At 41.1% G+C, this 20,411-nt stretch overlaps 1 protein-coding gene across 2 annotated transcripts; it reads right to left on the bottom strand.

Annotated features, from left to right (window-relative positions):
- Nucleotides 1-462: 462 nt before the first annotated feature.
- Nucleotides 463-19,053, bottom strand: GPR180 (G protein-coupled receptor 180). Of its 2 annotated transcripts, XM_014073412.2 has the most exons (10): nucleotides 18,827-19,046; nucleotides 18,398-18,551; nucleotides 12,793-12,951; nucleotides 9,966-10,166; nucleotides 8,435-8,615; nucleotides 5,855-5,904; nucleotides 4,741-4,898; nucleotides 3,766-3,957; nucleotides 3,345-3,422; nucleotides 463-1,643 (listed from the first exon to the last, which is right to left on the bottom strand). In XM_014073412.2, exons 1-10 carry the CDS (start codon nucleotides 18,893-18,895, stop codon nucleotides 1,485-1,487), a joined length of 1,401 nt encoding a protein of 466 aa, XP_013928887.2. In that variant the 5' UTR covers nucleotides 18,896-19,046; the 3' UTR covers nucleotides 463-1,484. The 2 variants fall into 2 exon arrangements, with proteins under 2 accessions (XP_013928887.2, XP_013928895.1); XM_014073420.2 differs by lacking the exon at nucleotides 18,398-18,551 and having other exon boundaries at nucleotides 18,827-19,053.
- Between the last annotated feature and the right edge of the window lie 1,358 nt (nucleotides 19,054-20,411).

The raw sequence follows: 20,411 nt of genomic DNA, 5'->3' as shown, positions 1-20,411 counted from the left end.
TCTGTGATTTTCAAGGATGCATTCCTAAAATTATGTTCAAGTTTGCACAATTTCGGATTTGTAGCCTGGGGCTTTCTTGAACAACCATTTTTTTTCCTCCTTGTGCAAGCTACATCTGTGATAGCTGCATTCCTGTTTCTGATAGTCCTGGTATGAGGATGGAGAAGTAGGAAGACTGGATAAGGGATACCACGATACTCTTATCTCCTTTTCTTCTGGCGATTGAATCCACCAGAAAGGGCAGGAAGAGAACGTCGCGGAGTGATCTATTTCCCCAAAGACAGTAAAATGCAGCAGTCTTGTGGGTGCAACTCAGAGCAAAGATGAGCAAATGGAATTATAATTTTTTAAAAAAGGTGTGTGTAAATATACAATTACATGTATATTTTGAAAAAAAAAAGGCATTAGCCTCGAAATAAACAAACCAGTTACTTAACGGGAACATTCATACTGTACAGGAGGTACTGTTCATAGGATTTTAATTTGGAGCAATAAATAGGCACTTCAATTAAAGTCTGCATTTACTAAATGTACCACTGACAAGTGTTGCTCTGTTACAATGGCTGGAAAAATGGCAACCGCTCAGAACACAAATGCCAACTTGAATTACAGCAAATCCAATGAGCATTTTGTTTTTCAATTATTCAGAGAAAATTTAATCCTGATTAAGTATCCTTGGGCAGGAATTGATGGGTAGTTGATGACTGAAACTAACATTTGAAATACTTCTATTAATTTAATCTGCAGCTATGGCTTAATTATGACTGAATCCTCACCGAATTCTCCCAGGATTAAAACTGTAGTACTGCATCAACACATTTCATTTTTTCTCTCTCCTCAGTTTAGGAGGCATAAACCCTCTCCTTTTACAACCATGCGGCGGTGGGGTTTTTTTTTTTCAACTTAAAGAGTTAGTTAATCACCCTTCTGCTCTTGTAAAATGTCAAACACAGAATTAAACCACAACTGGCAATCAAGCTAAAAACTGAACTACATCCAAGCCTCAAGGCAAGAAAGTGATAATGAGAACTATTGTTCACTGTAAACATTATACACCATTTTTATGGACCTATTACAGTTTAAGTCCTATTAAACTTCGGCATCAGTTTTTTTTGTCTCAAAGCCACCTTAAACAAGATATATATGATCTGAACTGCTGAACTCTTCCATCCAATTAGTTTAAATTTATCATTATTGAAATTTCAATTTTAATGCAAATGAGGCAAGTTGGAAGTGAAAACGTGGCTAAAATCACGTAGTCTTTATCCAAATAGCAAAAAAATAAAAAATAAAAAAGAAGAAGAAAAGTTTGCTCATCACTATTTCTGATAAATTCCAATCACTTCTGCATTGGTTGTCATCCAGCGAGAGCATAATGCCGTCTTCTAATTATTCAACTATTCTTGAGCTGAGTTACTGCTGAATATAGCTGCTCCATTTCCAAATCTTTATTGCACCATTGCCAAGAAATCTCCGAAGGGATCTCAAAAGTGATGCCGACTTTTATGTCCAGATGCTACTGTTAGAGGCAATGTCACTGAAGAGAGAGAGGACACTTCCCAGTAAAGACTATGGGAAACAAAGAGCCGGTATAGAAGGACCATGGAAAACAGCTGGCAGAGAATGACACCCATGGTAATAATCTAAGAAGGAACAATAACAAAAAGTGAGCGAGACAGAACATGGTTTGTACAATGAACATACAATTCGTATGAAATTTCTTAGATGTACAAAGGGGCGCAAGATCTCTTTAGACACATAGTCAATGAAAGAACAGCATATGGCAAGGATAAAATTCTTTTCTCCTTTCACACGTTGCAAGTTGAAAGTTTCACTCAGAGATGGAAGGGAGGAGGAGAGTGGGAGGTACAATGAAATTGTGTTTTAACTAATTAATTGCAGGGGTGGAGATCTGGTATTCTCAAAAGGCATGGAAAATCAAAGAGCACACCATAGCAGCAAGGTGTCATTTACACTGTTTAATTGAGGATGTCATTACACAAATTATGCAAACTGCCAGAGATTCTGCTCTAGTGTACGCAAAATCTGTAGCACTGGGGTCCAGAAAGCTGACATTTCATTTTACCATTGCATGAAACCAAACTCGGTTCACATGATGAAAAATCACAACTTCAGATATTCTGTGAAGTGTCTTTAATTCATAATATTAGAACAGTGTTTTTCAACCACTGTGCCGCGGCACACTAGTGTGCCGTGACATAGTGTAAGGTGTGCCGTGGGAAAAACACTTTATATATAGTCAATATAGGCACAGAGTTAAATTTTTTTAACATTTTCTAATGGTGGTGTGCCTCGTGATTTTTTTTCATGAAAAAAGTGTGCCTTTGCACAAAAAGGTTGAAAAACACTGTATTAGAAAACGTATCGTTCCACTACACAAAAACATGGTTTGTTGAATAAGCTATAGGAGTCTTATTCTATGTTAAGCCACTGTTATTTTCTAGCAATGTTTTGCAAATACAGGGGTTCCCACATCAATACTCGACGACAAAAATTCAAATGCACCATTTTATGACTTGAAACTGGCCACGGAATTATGGTTCCACTATTTCATCTCCACAGCACTAAAACACAGCTTAGTTTGGATTTAACCCAAAGATTTCAGAAAATGTTCTTTACATCTGATTTCCCCAATGAACTTTGGTTTGCTAAGAAAGCTTTTCTTTGAACCAGTCTTCGTTCTTTTCTTTTGTACTTCAATTGTCAGGGTCAGATTCATGTTCCTGCCCCTGATTTCCCCAGAGCTACAGGTTGTGGGAGTGGAGGGTTCAATTTCCATTGGATTGAGCCAGGCTTTACAAGGAAGTTTGAGGATGTACTTCAAAAAGGTAGGTCCAGGGCAGCTGAGGAGTTTTACAGACTGACACAGGTGCCTTTGGTCATCTCTTTTTCCATTCAAAACCTTTCAAATCCCCAAATGCAAAACAACCCCCTTGTTTTCTCCTCCCACTGGAATGGGGGGGGGGGGAATTCTAGCAGGCCACAAAAGGGATGCCAGGAAGCCATTTTGAGCTTCTTTGCAGCACAATTTGCCCTTCTTTTTACAATCAACTCAAATAATAATGACAACCATGTATCTAGCTTAACTAAACGCAGAATAAAAGCAAGGGGAATAATCAGATTGCAATCCTAAATTGCTCTTAAGGCCAGTTTAGTGAAATGCATGCAGCAAGAACAAAGACTTTTAGGGCAACTATACGATTTAACATCTAGCAAAAAACAGTTAAATTAAAAAGTGTGGCCTTTATCATCAGAAAGGAGCATCATTCATGACAGTGATTCTCAGTTCTGAAAAACACCCCTAATATGTTGCAGATACCAACCTTTTCTCGCTGATAATCTCTAAACATTAGAGATATAGTCACAAGAGTTGGATGACATAAAAACCACAGAATACATCCCTGAAAAAAAGACGCATGTGGATTATCAGCTATGGATACCTGGCAGCATTCATGGTTATGGACTCCCACTGAGTCACTTTACTGTTGTCAAAACTCATTTTCTTAAAAAAACTATTCTAAATCATGTAATAGAAAGCAGTAAGGATACTAATGGAATTTCTATACCTTAAAAAAATCTTTCCTGAGCAAATCAAAGCTTTTTTATTTACACATATACAGACAAAGGAGCCTCATTACGAACATCCTGACTTACTTCTGAATGAATATAAATATACTTCTTTCTATTTTCTTCAAAAAAGTTTCAATGTTTTTTTTTTAAAGAATACATCGGGTTTTCACATACCTTTGTGAAAGTAATATAGAATTCTCTCTTTAGAGTACTCCTCTCAATTCGGATAATCTGGTAAAGTCCACATCCTAACAACATAGCTAGACAAATTCTTAACCCGAGGAGAAGTGCACCGGCTAAACTTTGGTGTGAATGGTAACTATGGTGATTGGTATCTTCCAGCTGCTCCCAAATAAGCAGAATGCTCTGCAACAGAACAAGCCATATACCAAGAATAAAAATGATGCTTGAAGGAAACTTTGTTCAGAAAATACAAGCACGATGGAGCCACATTATTAGTAACGACCACCTCAGATCGGGGGCGGGGGGGGGGAAGTAAAACTTCAAAATAATTACTAAATAGAAAAAAATAATTATAGATTTGGAAAATGTATAACAAAATATAACCGTAAACACCTTCAGCTTTTCTTGCCTGAGACAGGACTAGAACTCAGGTTTCCCAATTTCTATCCTGGTATACTACGTCAATCTGGCTCTCTTTTGGAGGCTATGGCTTTGGCAGCATCTTCCAATTATGGTAAAATCAGGTGCAGAACCTGTCCAGTTTGCCTTTCATTAACTATTTTCCCAAATAATCATTAGGCCGTTCTAGTCGGGTAACATCATTTTCAACATTACATCTTATTAATGTTCTAGAGCAGAGGTGGTATTTAGCAGGTTCTGACCAGTTCTGGGGAACTGGTCGTGGAAATTTTGAGTAGTTTGGAGAACCGGTAAACACCACCTCTGACTGGCCTGGTCCTCATCTATTCTCTGCCTCCTGAGTCCCAGCTAATTGGGAGGAAATGGGAATTTTGCAGTAACCTTCCCCTGGAGTGGGGAGGGAATGGAGATTTTACAGTATCCTTCCCCTGCCACGCCCACCAAGCTACAGCTACAGAACCGATAGTAAATTTTTGAATCCCATCACTGTTCTAGAGTTATTAGCCACTAATCCCTTCTTCAGTAAAGACAAAAAAAAAACTCCACCTGTGTCACAACAGCGGTTATGGCAATGGCAGTGGATGCTGGACTGGAATCCCACTGGAGAGGTTTGCTCTGAGATTTCTTCATTCTACCAATTGCCCATCCCATGCAAAGACTCAGTAGCAGGTACAACATCTGCACCTGAGAGATTATGTCACACACTATGGGAAAGGCCAAGAAAAGTTACACAGTTAAATAGTTCATGATGGCATTAGGGATACCCGGAACATAGAAAGTCCCTGTGTTGGGCTTTCTTAGTTCTGCAAAACATTTCTAGGGGAAGCCTCTGCCCTTCATACAAGTCCTTCAGGGCAGCCATTTGCATGAACAGCTGAATGTTTACCATTTACTCTCATTCTTGCTATATTGAGATCAATTTTGGCCTCATTAGGAATGTTCTTTATTTTCAGTCACTTCTCCAAAAATGTGGCAAGCCATTTTCAACTTTTGTAGCAGACTTAAGTCATCTTTTGGTGGTTAACAATGTCTTTAAGATTAACAGATTTGGAAGGGACCTTGTAAATCTTCCGGTCCACCCCCCCCCCCTCCCCAAGCAGGAGATCCTACACCATTTCTGATAAATGGCAGTCCAGTCTCTTCTTGAAAACTTTCAGTGATGAAGCTCCCACAACTACTGAAGGCAAACTGGTCCATTGGTTGATTATTCTCACTGTCAGAAAATTTCTATATATTTCTAGGTTGAATAAGAGGCCGAGAGCTCCCCAAATGATGCAACTAAACGATAACATGCTCCTCAGCCTCTCAATTTTCCAGATATGCTACCCAATGTGGAACATTTTAATTTGTTGCTAACTATTTGGTTTAAACTCCTATTTACTCTGAGAGCAATCAATTCAGAATGTTCAGGTTTGGGCAGACAAGGATATGATTACACTGTAAAGCATCTTTTGAAATAATCAAATATGTTGCTAGACAAAATGAACAAAGCCCTGTCCTCTGTATTGGCTGGTGGGATCCAACCAGCCCATGGCAGCATGTGGAAGTACAGGACATTAGCGCACTCCAAATAACCCATGCAATAATTAAAAAGATATTAAACAATGCCTCATGATGTACCAGAGAAAACAAATACGCAACTTAGAAAAGACGTACTTACATTCTGCAAGGCTCCCCATAAAAGGCAATCCTACTCCATTTTTTGAATAACTAATGTAAATGAAAGAAAACTATTTTCAAAAGCTCATTCTGTTGAAAAATCCAATACTTCACACACAATACTAGAGTTGTGTACCATTTCAGATTCCAAGGTGAAAGGTACTTCTGAGTCTGCTACTTTATGAGCCAAACACGGCTTTTCCTAGGACCGTGATGGTGAACCTGTGGCATGTTGAGCCATTTGTCAAGGCATGTGAGGCTTGCCCTGTCAGCCGGCCAGCGCACTGACTTCAGCCTTCTTTTGAGGTCATTTTTCACCCTCCAGAGGCCTTCCTGAAGCCTCCGGAGCACGAAAAACCGCCCCTACGGGCAAACTGGAAGTTCAGGAAGTCTCCAGAGGGCTAAAACTGGCCCTACAGCAAACTGGAAGTCTGTTCCCAAACTTCCGGTTTGCCTGTAGGGCCAGTTTTTCACGCCCCGGAGGGTCTTGGGGGTGGAGGAGGCTATTTTTGCCTTCCCCAGGCTCCTATAAAGCCTCTGGAGCCTGGGGAGGGCAGAAAAAGCACACCAAAATGGGGGGCAGCGCTGGTCGTGCGTGCATGTGCACTGTGGTTGTGTGCATAGCATTATGGGTGTGGCACGCCCACCCAGAACCCCCCTGCGCTCCCCCTGCTTTTGTCACGTGAGCAAAAAAAGGTTTGCCATCACTGTCCTAGGATGTGAAGTAGCAGTGAAAGGAACTATAACCAGGGGTGTCAAACTGAAGGCCTGTAGGCCAAATCTGACCTGTGAGGTGCTTAAATCTTAGGTTGCCCTGGAAACAGTGAAGGACCAGCCCATGATGCCTCTGCTAGCGAAAACAGAGCTTGGGAGGGCCGCGAGCACTCAGGCAAACATAAGCACCCCCGACATGAGTGACATCAAGCTGGCCACGCCCACCCCGAGATCAAATACAACCCTGATGCGGCCCTCAATGAAATAGAGTTTGACACCCCTGGGCTGTACTATGCTGGGACAGATGTAGTTGCTCTTAGGAATCGGCAGGTCTTACTTCCATGCTCAGAAGCACATTATCTCCTTCAAATGCAAAGGGCCCACACAATAATTACAAATAATCTTTCTGGGGACACAAACACACATACATGCATATGTGTACACACACGTTATTTGCAGAACGTGTTAAAGGTCATCCATAGCAGAAGAAACAAGAGACTGGATTACAAACAGCACTTATAAGTTTGCTTACACTGGAATATTGCTATTGAGAAACTTCTCCATTTGGCTCCCTTTGGTTCTAACCAGACTCCCTCTTTATTTCTTGATTAATAGATGTTAGTTTACATGTAAATTTACATAAAGCTAGTTTAAATATACTGTGTTAAGAAAAAATACCCCAAAATATTAAAAAGAAATCTGGAATTCATCCCAAACCTGGTTTATAATGTATTCACATTGTTTCAAGGAACCCATCGTAAGAAACTCTATTTAAGATTAAAGAAAGAGAATCTGAAAAGAAACTGAAGTAGGAATGTACAGCCTCAAGAAAAGAAGATTATGGGCAAATCACAAAACAATTCAGTGGGTTTAATATCAGGAAACAATAATTGGCAACATTTTGTCCCAATGCTCCATGAAATCAGTTTTGTTAAAATTAGAGGCCACTGGTTAAGCATCCCCTTAGAGCAGGTGTGTCAAACTCGCAGCCCGTGGGCAGGATGCGTCATGCGCTGGCCACACCCACTCCCGTTTTAGCAAAGGGGAAAAGCTGCTATGTCATGTGATGATGTGTCGTTGCAAGTTTGAAACCCCTGCCTTAGAGTGCTGTTTTACCCAGCAAATTGAAGAAAGAAATGCAGTATGATAGAAGCCTGGTCTGCTCAGAAGTGCAAATTACCTGCATACACCTGAATGGCTTCCATACCACTGTGAGAATCCACAGCATAACCCCAAGCAATCCATGTACTCTGCAATGAGTGGTGCTATCTGACATTACTCAGGTGCATCTGGTGGGATGCAAGAAGAAGGGCCTTCTCTGTAGTGGCTCCCTCCCTGTGGAACATCATCCCTCCAGAAATTATAATGGCTCCTACTCTGAAGCTCTTTTGGAAGGTCCTGAAGAGATGACTTTTGCTAATGGGCCTGGAGAACCCAGAGTGGGATGGAGCCCATTAAATGGTTGATATGAGTGTGTGTTGTTGCCAAGGGTGTGTGTGTTGTATTATCATCATTATCATTCATTCCAAATTGCTTTTATCTTCTGTAAGCCGCCTAGAGTTGCCGTGAGCGAGTAAGCAACTATATAAATTTTCTAAAATAGATTTTTTTCAAATAAATACCGTACAGTAACTTAGCTTGCCTTCCTCCCTCTGTATGCTGGAGCAGAAAGAAAGTTTAAGTCTAAGCAGTACAGCCTAGGATATTTCCAGGGAATCATTTGTGGTTCAGGCCTTAAGAGCAAAGCTAGCTGGGAAAGCTAGAAATTCTTGTTAGTAAAGGTTGCTGCTAGAAGCCTAAGGCAACAGACAAGAGCAACAGTTTATAGGAATTCAGCTGAAGTCCCTTCCGTGGGATCTGAAATTACCTTGAAAAATGCAGATAGTTTGCAAGAGCTGAAGCTGCTTGCAGGAGCAAAACTACAGAGAGCACTTTGAGCACCGTGTGCATAGGTCCCCCTTTCTTAATTGTTTGCCACAAGGACTGAGCATAAATGCAGGCAGCAACAAAATAACCCAGGACAAGTAGGAAGAAGAACTCATGTAAGCCTGTGAACAGAAAAAAACCAATGTTCATTCATTTCTTTGACAATGAATGCCTTGTTTCTTGTAAACCTTGTTTTCATGCCTTCTGCCTAATGGAAAACCTGACAATTCCCAGAGCAATTTCCAATTAAAACACATTTGACTACAGCTTAGTAACAATGGAGAACAGCAGCTGATTTGAGGTTTAGAAATCTGAAAAGCCTGGGGAAATAACCAGTTTCATTTTGGGCTAAAAGTTGCAGGAAGCATTCCAAAAACAAGTTCCACTACAGATAAGGCCCTTCGTGATGGGACCTTGAGAGGTTCATTAGGTCTTTAAAGGACCAGCAGCAGAGGAGATACAATGCTAGGAGAGATGAAGATATGTGATAGGGTTTCCATATCATGCGTGCTGGGGAATTCTGGGAGTTGAAGTTCACCCAGCTTAAATTACATGTAGTTTGAGAAATGCTGCAACAGGGATTGGGAATTACATGAAACAAGGAGTTTCGCTTTTGATTTCAAAATATCTCTTTGGTTATGTAACCTTTTTCTGCCTAATCATCCTTCTTTTGAAGAATCACTATCTTCAGGATTGTTTTTCAGACTAAATATGGCAACTGTGGCAGCCTTTGCAAAAGCAGCAGCTAAGAGCGAGGTGTTTTGTCTTACCACTAGATGTCACTGCTGCAATACGTAAAAGAGGTGGGTGCTCCATAAAGTGCTCCCATATGTAAAATGCAACTTAAATGTACATTTTGTGAGGTAAACCAAACTAACAAATTGTAGATTCTATAATGAACATTCTTTTCTTTATTCAATAAGTTGCTATGGAAAGAAAGTCACATGATGGGGGGGGGAGACACATAACTGCCTTAAAAAGTTGCAGATAAGTTTCTTGTTTGCTTGTTTTGCAATCAAGTAGGTATTTCTGGAACTGAATCCAAAAGGCTATTGAAGAAAGCTGTTAAACCCCAAGGCTTAAATGTCTGACCATTCCAACTTGCACTATTACTTCTCAATTTGTTCAACACAGCTAAAAGAAACATACAAGTATGGCACTGTACCATATCTGTATATAAGCAAATATAAGGATAAAAATTACATTCATTTCCAAAGTAAAAAAGACAAAAAAGATATTTTGGATTATTTGCCTGTTATCTGTGCAAGAAAAATGGAAGAGGGAAGATTCTAACGTTATGATCCCTAAAGTCTGGTTAAAGCAATCAACCCATTTTTAACTTAGCATTAAATGAATAATCTTTCATGGATTTGGAGAAATGCTTCTTCTCCAAAAATGTGCTTTCATTAAACTGGCCATGTCTTCTTTTTCTTTCCCACAAAGCCCACTCCATATCAAGAAAAATACCTTACCTGATTCCCCTGCACTAAAGTGATCTAATGGATTCCGCTCTGCATCTGGATTTAGTAGCACCATTTCAAATTGAACATCCTCAGATTCAGAGTCTTCATATGTCTCCGCGCAGGTAAACTTGTCGACATAAAATACATACCACGTGTCTGGATAAGGGACCTGGGATACCGTTATATTTTGTTCGGTGCAGTTCATGTTCACTTAAAAAAAAATACATTAAAGTCACTATCTCCAGGAAGCTTTTAGTGATAAGAAATTTCTAGCATTCAAGAAATTTTTCATGTTTTCAAATCTCACCAGCTCAGGGTTGACTCAGCCTTCCATCCTTCCAAGGTGGGTAAAATGAGGACCCAGATTGTTGGGGGCAATATGCTGACTCTCTGTAAACCGCTTAGAGAGGCCTGAAAGGCCTATGAAGCGGTATATAAGTCTACTGCTATTGCTATTGCTATTGCTATGTTTGGTTCTGGCTAAGGGGCACATTCATATTGCTGAAAGTACATGTGCCAATATATATGCTAGAATATATATGCCAATAGAATGTATTTTTGCAGAGTATGTTTATAATGTAAATGGAAATATATTTAAAGAACATACCAACTCATTACATATCATAGGGCAAAAATCATTCCCATTTAGCCACTTTTAAATCACCTTTAGGCCAAAAAAGAAACTAAATGCACTTAATTATGAAAATCATAATGTATAGTCAATTACAGTAAAATGTTATTTAATTAGAAAAAAAATACTTCAATGATTCAGGGGCATGATAAAGACTTTGCCTGAAGAAAAATCCACCTTGAATCTCTGACTTCTTTATGTCAGGTTAGTAAAAAACAACAGCCTAAAATGCAGGAGGAGTTAATCTATGCAAACAATACTAAACCAGCTCTACCTCAGTACAAAGCTGTTTATTAAGTTACAAAATGTGATTAAATCTCCATGTGACTTATTCTAAACAGACCAAAAGCCAGTTTATACATTTTGAAAGTAACTTGGGAAGGAAGTACATATAAAATAGCCAAGATATGGCACTTTTTAAAATCTGAAATTAGGAATAGTGTAAATATTGTTATATCTATTTTTGCATAACACATTTAAAGTGAAAGGTAGAGGTTAAGAACAGATTTTGAAAAAGGGTGTTATCAGGCATGCTCAAGAATAATGCTATGACTATTAGAAGGGTGTAGCAAATTTTGAATAACTGAATGAAGATTATGTGCATTATATTGTACATAAATATGTACAATAACATTAGAACCATATAAGTTTGATTAATGTAGTAATTCTCATTTGCATCAATATTATTTTTGTATCAAAGTGAATGACACTCAGATGCCACACTGTCCTTCTAATAATGTTGATGTATATTTAAAAATAAAAAAACTTCATCCAAAAATAAAGTAAAAATAAAATCTGCCAATGTCAGTGTATAATTAACTATGGGTACTGGTGGTGCATTACTATTAACATTTTATTTTGATCAATTAAGAATGATCCTGATTATGATCACTTTGAAATAAACTATCTGAGGATTTACTAATTATAAAATATTTGTGGTCCACAAAAATTGATCTTAGTCTTGGTAATCTAATTTCCCAGTTTCATTTTCTTTAATTGAGCAAGGAAACAAAGGGGCTCTTTTCATGCTTTTAAAAAAAACTAGACATCATTTTCTTATTTTATGCTACCATAATTATAGGTTTAAATATTAACACTTGCAATATGGAAAAATAGTCAATTGATTCATTGAATGGTTTTTTAAAAATTGCTTTCAAGTCAGCTGTATGGGTAACAATTTTCTCTTCAATTCACTGAAAAAACTTAGAAATAGAAGCAAATATGATCATTTTAAAAATGTGCCAAAATGGAAGATTATCAGTTGTGCGATTGAGAACAATTGTTTGCTTGGGGTGGGAGTGGTTCACCTCTCAAATCTTCCTGCCCTAAACAAAACGGCAGAAAGGGGTAGAAGACACGGCCCCTTCTCATGATTTCAGAGCAATATTGGGATAGCCTTTTGCATCTTCCCTCCCCCCCCACCTCTGGCAGTCTGGAAGTCCAAGGATAGCATCTGGGCCATCCAAAATTGCCTATCTCTGATGCAGCTTTTTGCATTCTAATATTTGTTCTGGTGAAAAGTCTAGTGGGGAGAGCTTTGGACTGGCTGCAAAGACAGGCTCAGATGCTAAATTTCCAAGTGTTAGACTGACCTGATTAATCTACATTAGTTGGCATTGTGTTATCACGTTTTGTATTGAATCCAAAAGGGAAGAGTAAATATTAACATTTGCTTGGATTGCAAGCATTAACAGATTAGAAACTTCTCCCTTCTATGAACTTATCCTAGGTGCTGTGCTTTGTCAACAATTAGAATCTTGACTCGGATGAACTTTATCGGGATTTCCAAAACAAAAAAGGTCATGCTGGGGATAAGCAGGGTGTAACAATCTTCTATTATCTAGGTGAAAAAATGACCACATTTAGAATGGAATACGGAGCATTCACTTGTGATACACCATGGATTACACATGTAATCAGTGAAACAAAAGAGACTAGAACTGAATGATGAAAAGTGAAATGTAGGTATATAGAAGTTAATATGTCAGGAAGCAGAACAGGTGTGATTGTAGAAAGTTTTCATAACTAGTATAGCTAGAAGTCAATGTGCCTTAGCTTGCAATTTTCCATGCCTTTTGGTGCAAATATCAAAGTACTTTAACGGCCTCTAAATGCTTTACTAAGGATTAATCTATGATCAGCCAATGAGTATAAACAGACTATATAATGGCTCAATACATTAATGACACCTGTGCACAGACTCACTTATCAGCTGAGCTTTAGCCAGTTTTTCTTTACAGCTATAATCCTGTTGACTTTCTTGAAGCTTTAGCCATTCCTGAGCTTGAAAGAGATGAAGCTTTGCTTCTTTTCCAACAGCAGTTGCCACGTTGTTGATTCTGACATACAGAAGAGCACAATCACCTTGATATTTAAAAAGAAGTCAAATTCTGTTATACAGATAAAAACACAAGCAAGAGAGAAACATTCCCTACAAGGCAGTTTAATGCTAATAAGAGGTATGTTCCACTGCATATTTACCAGTTGCATTTATTATTTGCATAGCATGATCATTTTTTTAAAGCTCTGTCTATGCTGAAAGCTGTCAAAAATCCAGTGAATTGATTTCCCCCTTATGCCATATGTACCATATGCTTAGGACAGCTTTTCAAAATCAAGGATAACTTTCGTTTCATTTTGAAGAGCCAAGGGATGACCAGAACAAGTGTTTTCCAATGTCTCAAAAAAAGACTTAACTCGGGCCTACTGCAATAATGTAGCATAAAGCAGAGGAGGGCAGAACTTGAGACAGAAAGATCAAGCCCATCACATGTGCCTCCCCCCATATTGTACTTGTTGGGACTATATTTCCTTAGGAGAAACAAACTTGAAAAAGGGGCAAACCTAAAAGAGATTTGTAGGTAATTGTTTATTTTTTAATAATTTTGGTTTACAAAAGAACATTTTGTACAGAAAAACTGTACAAAATGCATTTTCTATTAAAGGACAGTTTTATGAAACAAAGGACTGTCCTTTATTTAAAAAAGGACATTTGGTCGCTGTACCTATATTCCAAGATCTTGTTGCCAACATTTAACTCCCTCTCTCCAGCCATATTTGGGGCCATTTTGGAATAATTTTCAGGTCTTTCAAGGCAATGGTGGCAGTTTTGAAGGGTGGAAAAGATTTTAATGTTAGAAAAGCGAATGGATTCCTATTCTTAAAATAGGATTTGAACATCTTGGGGGGGGGGGGGAAATCCCCCTTTTCAATTTAATTTCCATCTCACCAGATAACCTTAAGCAGGAAAGTTAGGTGGCTAATTTACAACTTCTCTCCCAATATTTCCTTTAAGAGTTGGATAAAATCAAGTTGTATTTGAATTTCTAGTTTCACAGACATTTCCGTGTTGTTTTCTTGGCAATAGTACAGAGTTACTGTGTTCTTCTGGACGCTTTCAACTCAGGTTATAAACCTTCCATGCCAAAGTCAACTAGATACTTAAACTAGGTTTAGGGCTTCTACAGCTACAATAACATTTGCACTACAAGCCCATACATATTTATGACATGTAATAAAAAAGTTATCTATAAAATAATTTGTGCTGGTCTAGAAGTTTTGTTCTCTCTCTCTTCCTTTCCTTTCCTTTCCTCTCCTCTCTTTCTAAAATTTATTGGCTGCCCATCTTACCAAAGGTAACTCTGGGTGGCTTACAGTCATAAAAATATATCTGCATTAAAACAAATTAAAACCAAAGATTAAGAGCATGTGGGGAGGGTGGGGGCAAAATGGCAGGAGGTGGGATCTGTTGTTTACTTGATCAACCACCTCCACTGTGCTGTTCCCCCACTGGGGTTCCAGGCCTTCAGGCTCTTAAGAAAGGATAGGAGGGTTGGGGCCAACCTCATATTGGGGGAAGAAGATATTCCAGAGGACAGGAGCAACAGCAGAGAAGGCTTTCTTCCTGGACCTTGCCAGCTGGAATAATTGGGCTGATGGGACCTGTAACCTGCCTCTTCCACCAGCACGAGTGGGATGGGCTAATCCCAGTGGGATGAGATGGCCCCTCAAGAAACCTTGACCCATGCCAAGGGCTTTAAAGGTGATCACCCACACCTTGAATTGTACCCGGAATCAGAGCAGCAACCAATATAGCTCAAGGAGAAGTGGTGATACAAGGGCCACCTACAACTGTCTGCACTGCTGCACTTTGTACCAGCTGTAGCCTCTGAATGCTTTTCAAGGATACCCCCATATAAAGTGCATTACAGCAATCCAACCGTGAGATGATTAGGGACTGAACAACTGAGCACACGGAATCCTGATGCAAGAAAGGCTGCAACTGGTGCGCAATATGACGTTGTGCCAAAGCCTTTCCTAGCTGAGACTGTCCCCCTGCTTCTCAAGCAGGAGTTGGGAGTCCAGCAGAATCCTCAAGCTGTGGACTGGATCTTTCTGGGAGAGTGCTACCCCATCCAGAGTAAAAGATGTCAGAATCCCCGAGCCCTGTGTACCCAAAGCCATTCAGTCTTGCCAGGGCTAAGCAGAAGCCTGTTATCCAGGCCCCCACTGCCATCAGGCACCACAAGAGGATAGCCACAGCATCACTTGGGTCACCAAGAATGGAGAGATACCGAGTTGGGTGTCATTGGCACACAGTAGATATCTCAACCACTGGTGACAGTTGATCTTGCCTAGCAGTTTCATACAGATATTGGAAAGCCCTGCAGGACATCACAACATAGTGGTGGAGGGCTGGATCTTTCACTCCCTTTCAATAGTGATTGGGACTGACCATGGAGAAAGGAGTTGAACCAGCACAGCCCCAGTCCCTGCAGCCAGCCCAAAAGGATACCATGGCCGATGGTACTGAAAACTGCCGAGAGGTCGAGGGAGGATGATTGCATCACCCCATCCTGCTCTCGCCAGAGATCATCAAGCACCACCAATTTGATGGGGCTCTGTAAGTAATTTCTATAAACCTGAACAACTAGCTTTCCAGCTTTCCTTTTCTGAGATGTCACTCAGGGTTAATAGCTTTCCTGCTTTCCATTATCTGCCTGGGAAAAATATTTAGCGAGCAAGTGGATCCATCAAATCACAGCAGGAATGTCTGCAAATATAGAACCAAAGCAATAACTCTCACTTCCTGGGTTTCTCCTTAAGACCAGAAAATATTGACAAGGGTCCCGCACTAATTTTACGCTATGCTTACTTTATAAGCCAAACAATTTGTCACCAAAAAATGGTTACCAATCTCTGGTTACCAGAAAAGACACAATTAGATCTTTTGCTTACTGTTGCTGCTCATGCTTGTCAGACTGGCCACAACCTCTAAATAGAAACGATCCTTGTCTCCATTTGTTGAGATAGTTCTATTAAAAGTTGAGCATATTGCATAGCCAGATCTGAGAATTGTGTGTCAAAATCCCTAACTTCTCTCCCCCACCGCCCCACAACTGACTCTCGCTGCCGACCACAGTGTAACCAATCAAGTCCATGCAAGATACTTTCACAATCATCATCTAAACACATCCCCCTTTCTTCCAGGTAGGTGACTTTAGGGCAGCATCTCAAGGAGGTATAGTATCTACTTTCGATTCCCCAAACAAGTCCCCTCCTCACAGTTCATGGTAGTCTGTCATCACAGAACGGTGAAGCACAGCAAGCTCAAGGTGACAGCTGACAGTTTTACTCTATGCTGAGTGCCAACAAGTCTTTCTTCCTCTGTAGCTTCACTAGATGCCCCTATCAGGACAGAAGAGGATGGAAGGCTTGGTCCATATTCTGTCATACTGCTGACTTGCTCAGAACTACTTGCTGCTTCTGGTTTCCAAGCCAGTGCTTGTTAAGTGCTTTTTCTCTGCTTGGGAGACTTTAACTTTCTTATCTTGCTGCTGCAATAACCCAATGAGCAACAGTACTAGGTTAGCCCAGCATTGTGCAGGAGAATCAAAAGTTGCCATGCAAACTGATGGCTGAGTGCCCCTATCTGAGATATTTATGATCAAGTGAACTGCATTATTCCAGCACTTAGAGGCAAAAAGCACTTGTGTGAGTTACTTCCAAAAGAATCAGTTCATGGAAGTCACAGGTGGTAGGCAAGGCCTGAGGATTTGGCATTCCTTCTTGAAAAGGAACTCATATAGTGAACTATATTCATAAAGTGCTCACTATTGAATGACATAATGGTCACCCCTCTGCTAGAAAATACTGAGCAGTATGTACAGATGGAAGACTGGAGCAGAAGCTACGAGGGGCAGAAAGGATCACATTCCCTGTTACGGCAATGGCACTCATAGATGACTTTATATTCTCAAAAGCTCACAATCATTCAGAACCAACCCTAACACTAGACTAAGAAGGTGGCTGCTGTACTACACGCAAACCTAACATTAGTAAAAAAAACAATTACTGTGCTTCTCTCTCAGAGCTAAAATGTTTATGAAGATGCCACAGAAAAAGTATAATTCACCAAAAATATTTCTTCACCCTGGCAAGAACACATTTGCCAGTTCTGCTAAATTCCTGGAGATTTGGCGCTTGGTAACTGAAGCACGGCAAATAAAACGAAGCCTGCAGAAGTCTGATCAGCTAAAAGAGGCTCCAAATGAGGAAGCAACACAGCAACCAGCTGCACCTTGGGAGGACAAGGCTGATCCCAAAGGAAATCAACAGAGATCAGGGCAGAACTGAGATAGACTACCAAGACATCCCAGTGCAGAAATACAGGTAGTCCTCAACCACTATTGAGCCGAGAATTTCTGTTGCTAAGTGAGAAATTGGTTGAGTTTTGTCCCATTTCACAACTTTTCTTGCCACATTTGTTAAACGAATCACTGCAGTTAACAACCAGGTTACTAATTCGACAAGTGAATCTGGCTTCTCCATTGACTCAGAAGGTCGCGAAAGACGATCACATGATTCCAGGACACCGCAACTGTCATACATACGAAGCAGTTGTCAAGCATTTGAATATAAATCACATGACCATGGGGATGCTGCAATAGTTGTGTGAAAAAAGGTCATAAGTCACTTTATTTTCAGTGCTGTTGTAACTTTGAAAGGTCACTCAACTGTCGTAAGTCGAGGACTACCTGTATACTCTTTTTAGGAAAGCAATAAAGCCCCCTCCCACCCAGCCACTAAGGAAACCATAGTTCACTCAGAGAAAACTTTTCTTTTGCAATCATGAGGATGCACAGTAGTCCTTAGTGGCCTTGGGGAACAATATAGGAAAATCTTTGTAGCTCAGGGATGAAATGAGGGGTCCTTGATGCTTTCTGAGCTTGCTTGTTTTCTTGCAGATGTTTTATTACTCTAACTAGTAACATCATCAGTGCTAAAGGAGTGCAGTTTGCTGCCAGTTTATATTCTTGTGTCTTACCAGTCTGTGTGGGTGGGTGCAGCCTTAAGAGATTCTTTGGTTGGGCTGTTTACTGATGGCTCTTTGGCAGTTTCTTGACTGGGATATTGTTTACAGGTAGTCCTTGATTTACAACAGTTTGTTTAATGATCGTTCAAAGTTACAACGGCACCGAAAAAAGCAACTCATGAACATTTTTTACACTGATGACCGTTGCAGCGGTTACAAGATCCAAATTCGGATGCTCGACAACCGACTCACATTTATGACACTTGCAGCATCCTCGCGTCATGTGAACCCCCTTTTGTGACCTCCTCTTGCCAAGCCAAGTCAATGGGGAAAGCAGATTCACTTAACAGCCAGGTCACTCACTTAACAACTGCAATGATTCTTTTAACAAACACTGCAAGAAAAGTTGTAAAACGGAGGCAAAGCTCACTGAAACAATTTTTCACTCAGCTCCAAAAATTATGGGCTCCACTGTGGTTGTAAGTTGAGGCCTACCCGTACTTGATGGTTGGGTCCAAGATGTGGCAGGGAGGAAAAGCTCCAAAATTTTGGCCTCCACCTCCTCCTGCAAGACACTTGTCGCTCCTGTTGCGAAGACACGTGTCATCCTCCTGCAAAGGCACGTGTCATCGTCGGCAGAGAAGAGGATCTGCAGAAAAAGTGCCCATTTTGACACGTGTCATGGAAGTCTTCGCACCACAACAGTCCTTGGGCTCCCAGGGAAGAAGCGGCTCTTTCTCCCGAGAATGGACGGTCTGTGTGCGTGGGGGGTGCCCGGTGTTATTTCCACGAAGAACACGCGTGGGGCGGCAGGTACCCCACGCGAGTCAGCCCCACGAGGCGGCCTCTTGAGCCAGCCTGTCACGGGGTCCTCCCGCAACCCACTCCGCTTTTCCTTCGCTTCTGCCGCCGCCGAGCTCTTACCTCGGAACTGGAACCGAGCCACCACCTGGCCGGCCCTGGCGCGGGCCGCGGCGCTGGAGAAGCCGCCATGGACGGTCTTGGCTTGCGCCCCGCGCATCCAGGCGCCACCGCCGCTCCAGAGCGCGACCCAGACGAAGCACAGAAGCCGCTCCATGGCTTCTCCGGCACCCCGCCGTCACCTCTCCCCCATCCCGACCACGTCTGCACTCGCCCTGAGGAGAACGGAAACCAGGCGGAACCAGGAAAGGAGCGGCAGCCAATGGGAAAAGAGGCTTTACCAGGAGGAGGCCAATGAGAGGGCCTTCCCGAGGAGGGCGGGGGGAAGGGGGAGGGCGGGACGGGCCGTTGCCGCGCGCCAGCTCTAGCAAGGAGGACTTCCAACTGGCATTCTGGAGACGGTTGCTAGGAGAGGAACGCTCCACCCTCCGTGTCACTGAAGTCGGATGCGGTTGGTGGAAGGGGAAGAGGGGGCGGGGCCACCGCGTCTGGCGGAGAGACCCAGGAGGACATCTAGTTCGAGCCCTGGTTTTAAACTTCTGGTTTGGGCTCGCGAGCCGTGTTCTTTCCATCCAGCCCAAGATCTTCCAAACCTTGGAAGGGCCGATTCTGGGCGCGCGTGGATTAAATATCCAGCAGCTGCCATTTAACTCCTGTTTGTCCCAAATACGCATGAATCAAAAGTGCTTTTAAATATTAATTCGAATGGATTTGGAATGATTCTCTTTTGCGTAGCAAAAAAGAGCATTTCGTTTTGGCAGAGTGTTTGCTTTTGTCATATAGTTCCCATTACCCCAGGCTAGGCAACATCCTAAGGAAAGTTTTGTAGACGTGTCTTGTCCCATTCCTCTTTAGTTTATACATGTCTTCTGTGCCAGATTAAATTATGAAATTTATCTTTATTATTAAATAACTAATTGGCAAGCTCGGAGAGCAAATCACAGCCAAAATTTAAAACGAGCTGCAAACATTTTCTATTATTTCAAGGGTATTCCATCTCAGAAATCTACAGTAAGGCCATTATACTAAATGAACTCGCCAGTCCTCGAAATCATGTCTCCTTAACGTGAATGCTGGCTTTATGTCAACAGCTCGGAATAACCTTGCCTGTTTTATTGAGAAGTTTGATTATTTTAAGTTCCCACAACATTTTTAACCTGATCAAAGCACAGCCTGATAACGGTTTTGTGAAATCTTCTCTTATTTAGCTTCCAACATTTGGTTTCCTTTTCTCCTGGTAGTTGTCTATGGAGATAGTTCTCAGTCATCCAAGTCATGGTTGTCCCAAAGGTGCTTTTTTCTCTCTCCCAAGAGTCTGTAGAGATTCTGTCATCCTGGTCATGGCTGTCACAATGGTGCTTTTTTCAGGATGCAAATGGACTTCATCCAAGAAGCTTCTTCAGCTCTGACTGGATGGTGGGGAATGGAAGGATTTATATTCCTTGCAGAGAGCTGGTCATGTGCATCCTTTTTGAGAGTCATTGAAGCACTTGGAGGTTTTTCTTATGTCTTCAGGGTCATCGGAGTAATACTCCTAGTTCCTGTAGTCTGCAATTTTTTTCCCCTCTGGAAATCCATTCCTACTCCC

Source organism: Thamnophis sirtalis, unplaced genomic scaffold, assembly GCF_051295495.1.
Source record: "Thamnophis sirtalis isolate CommonGarterSnake01/CBP01778 unplaced genomic scaffold, rThaSir2_p1.2 scaffold_12, whole genome shotgun sequence".
Taxonomy (NCBI): Eukaryota; Metazoa; Chordata; class Lepidosauria; order Squamata; family Natricidae; genus Thamnophis; species Thamnophis sirtalis.
This window is presented reverse-complemented; position numbering and strand designations above follow the sequence as displayed.

What these genes read in the sequence shown, in the direction of transcription:
- GPR180 (XM_014073412.2), bottom strand. Translation starts at nt 18,895, where the DNA reads ATGGCGGCTTCTCCAGCGCCGCGGCCCGCGCCAGGGCCGGCCAGGTGG. An exon ending in CTTTAGTGCAGGGGAATCAG is followed by an intron (nt 8,616 to 9,965) that starts GTAAGGTATTTT and finishes TTCTGTTCACAG; the next exon opens with GCTTACATGAGTTCTTCTTC. An exon ending in GAGATTATCAGCGAGAAAAG is followed by an intron (nt 1,644 to 3,344) that starts GTTGGTATCTGC and finishes GTTCCTTCTTAG; the next exon opens with ATTATTACCATGGGTGTCAT.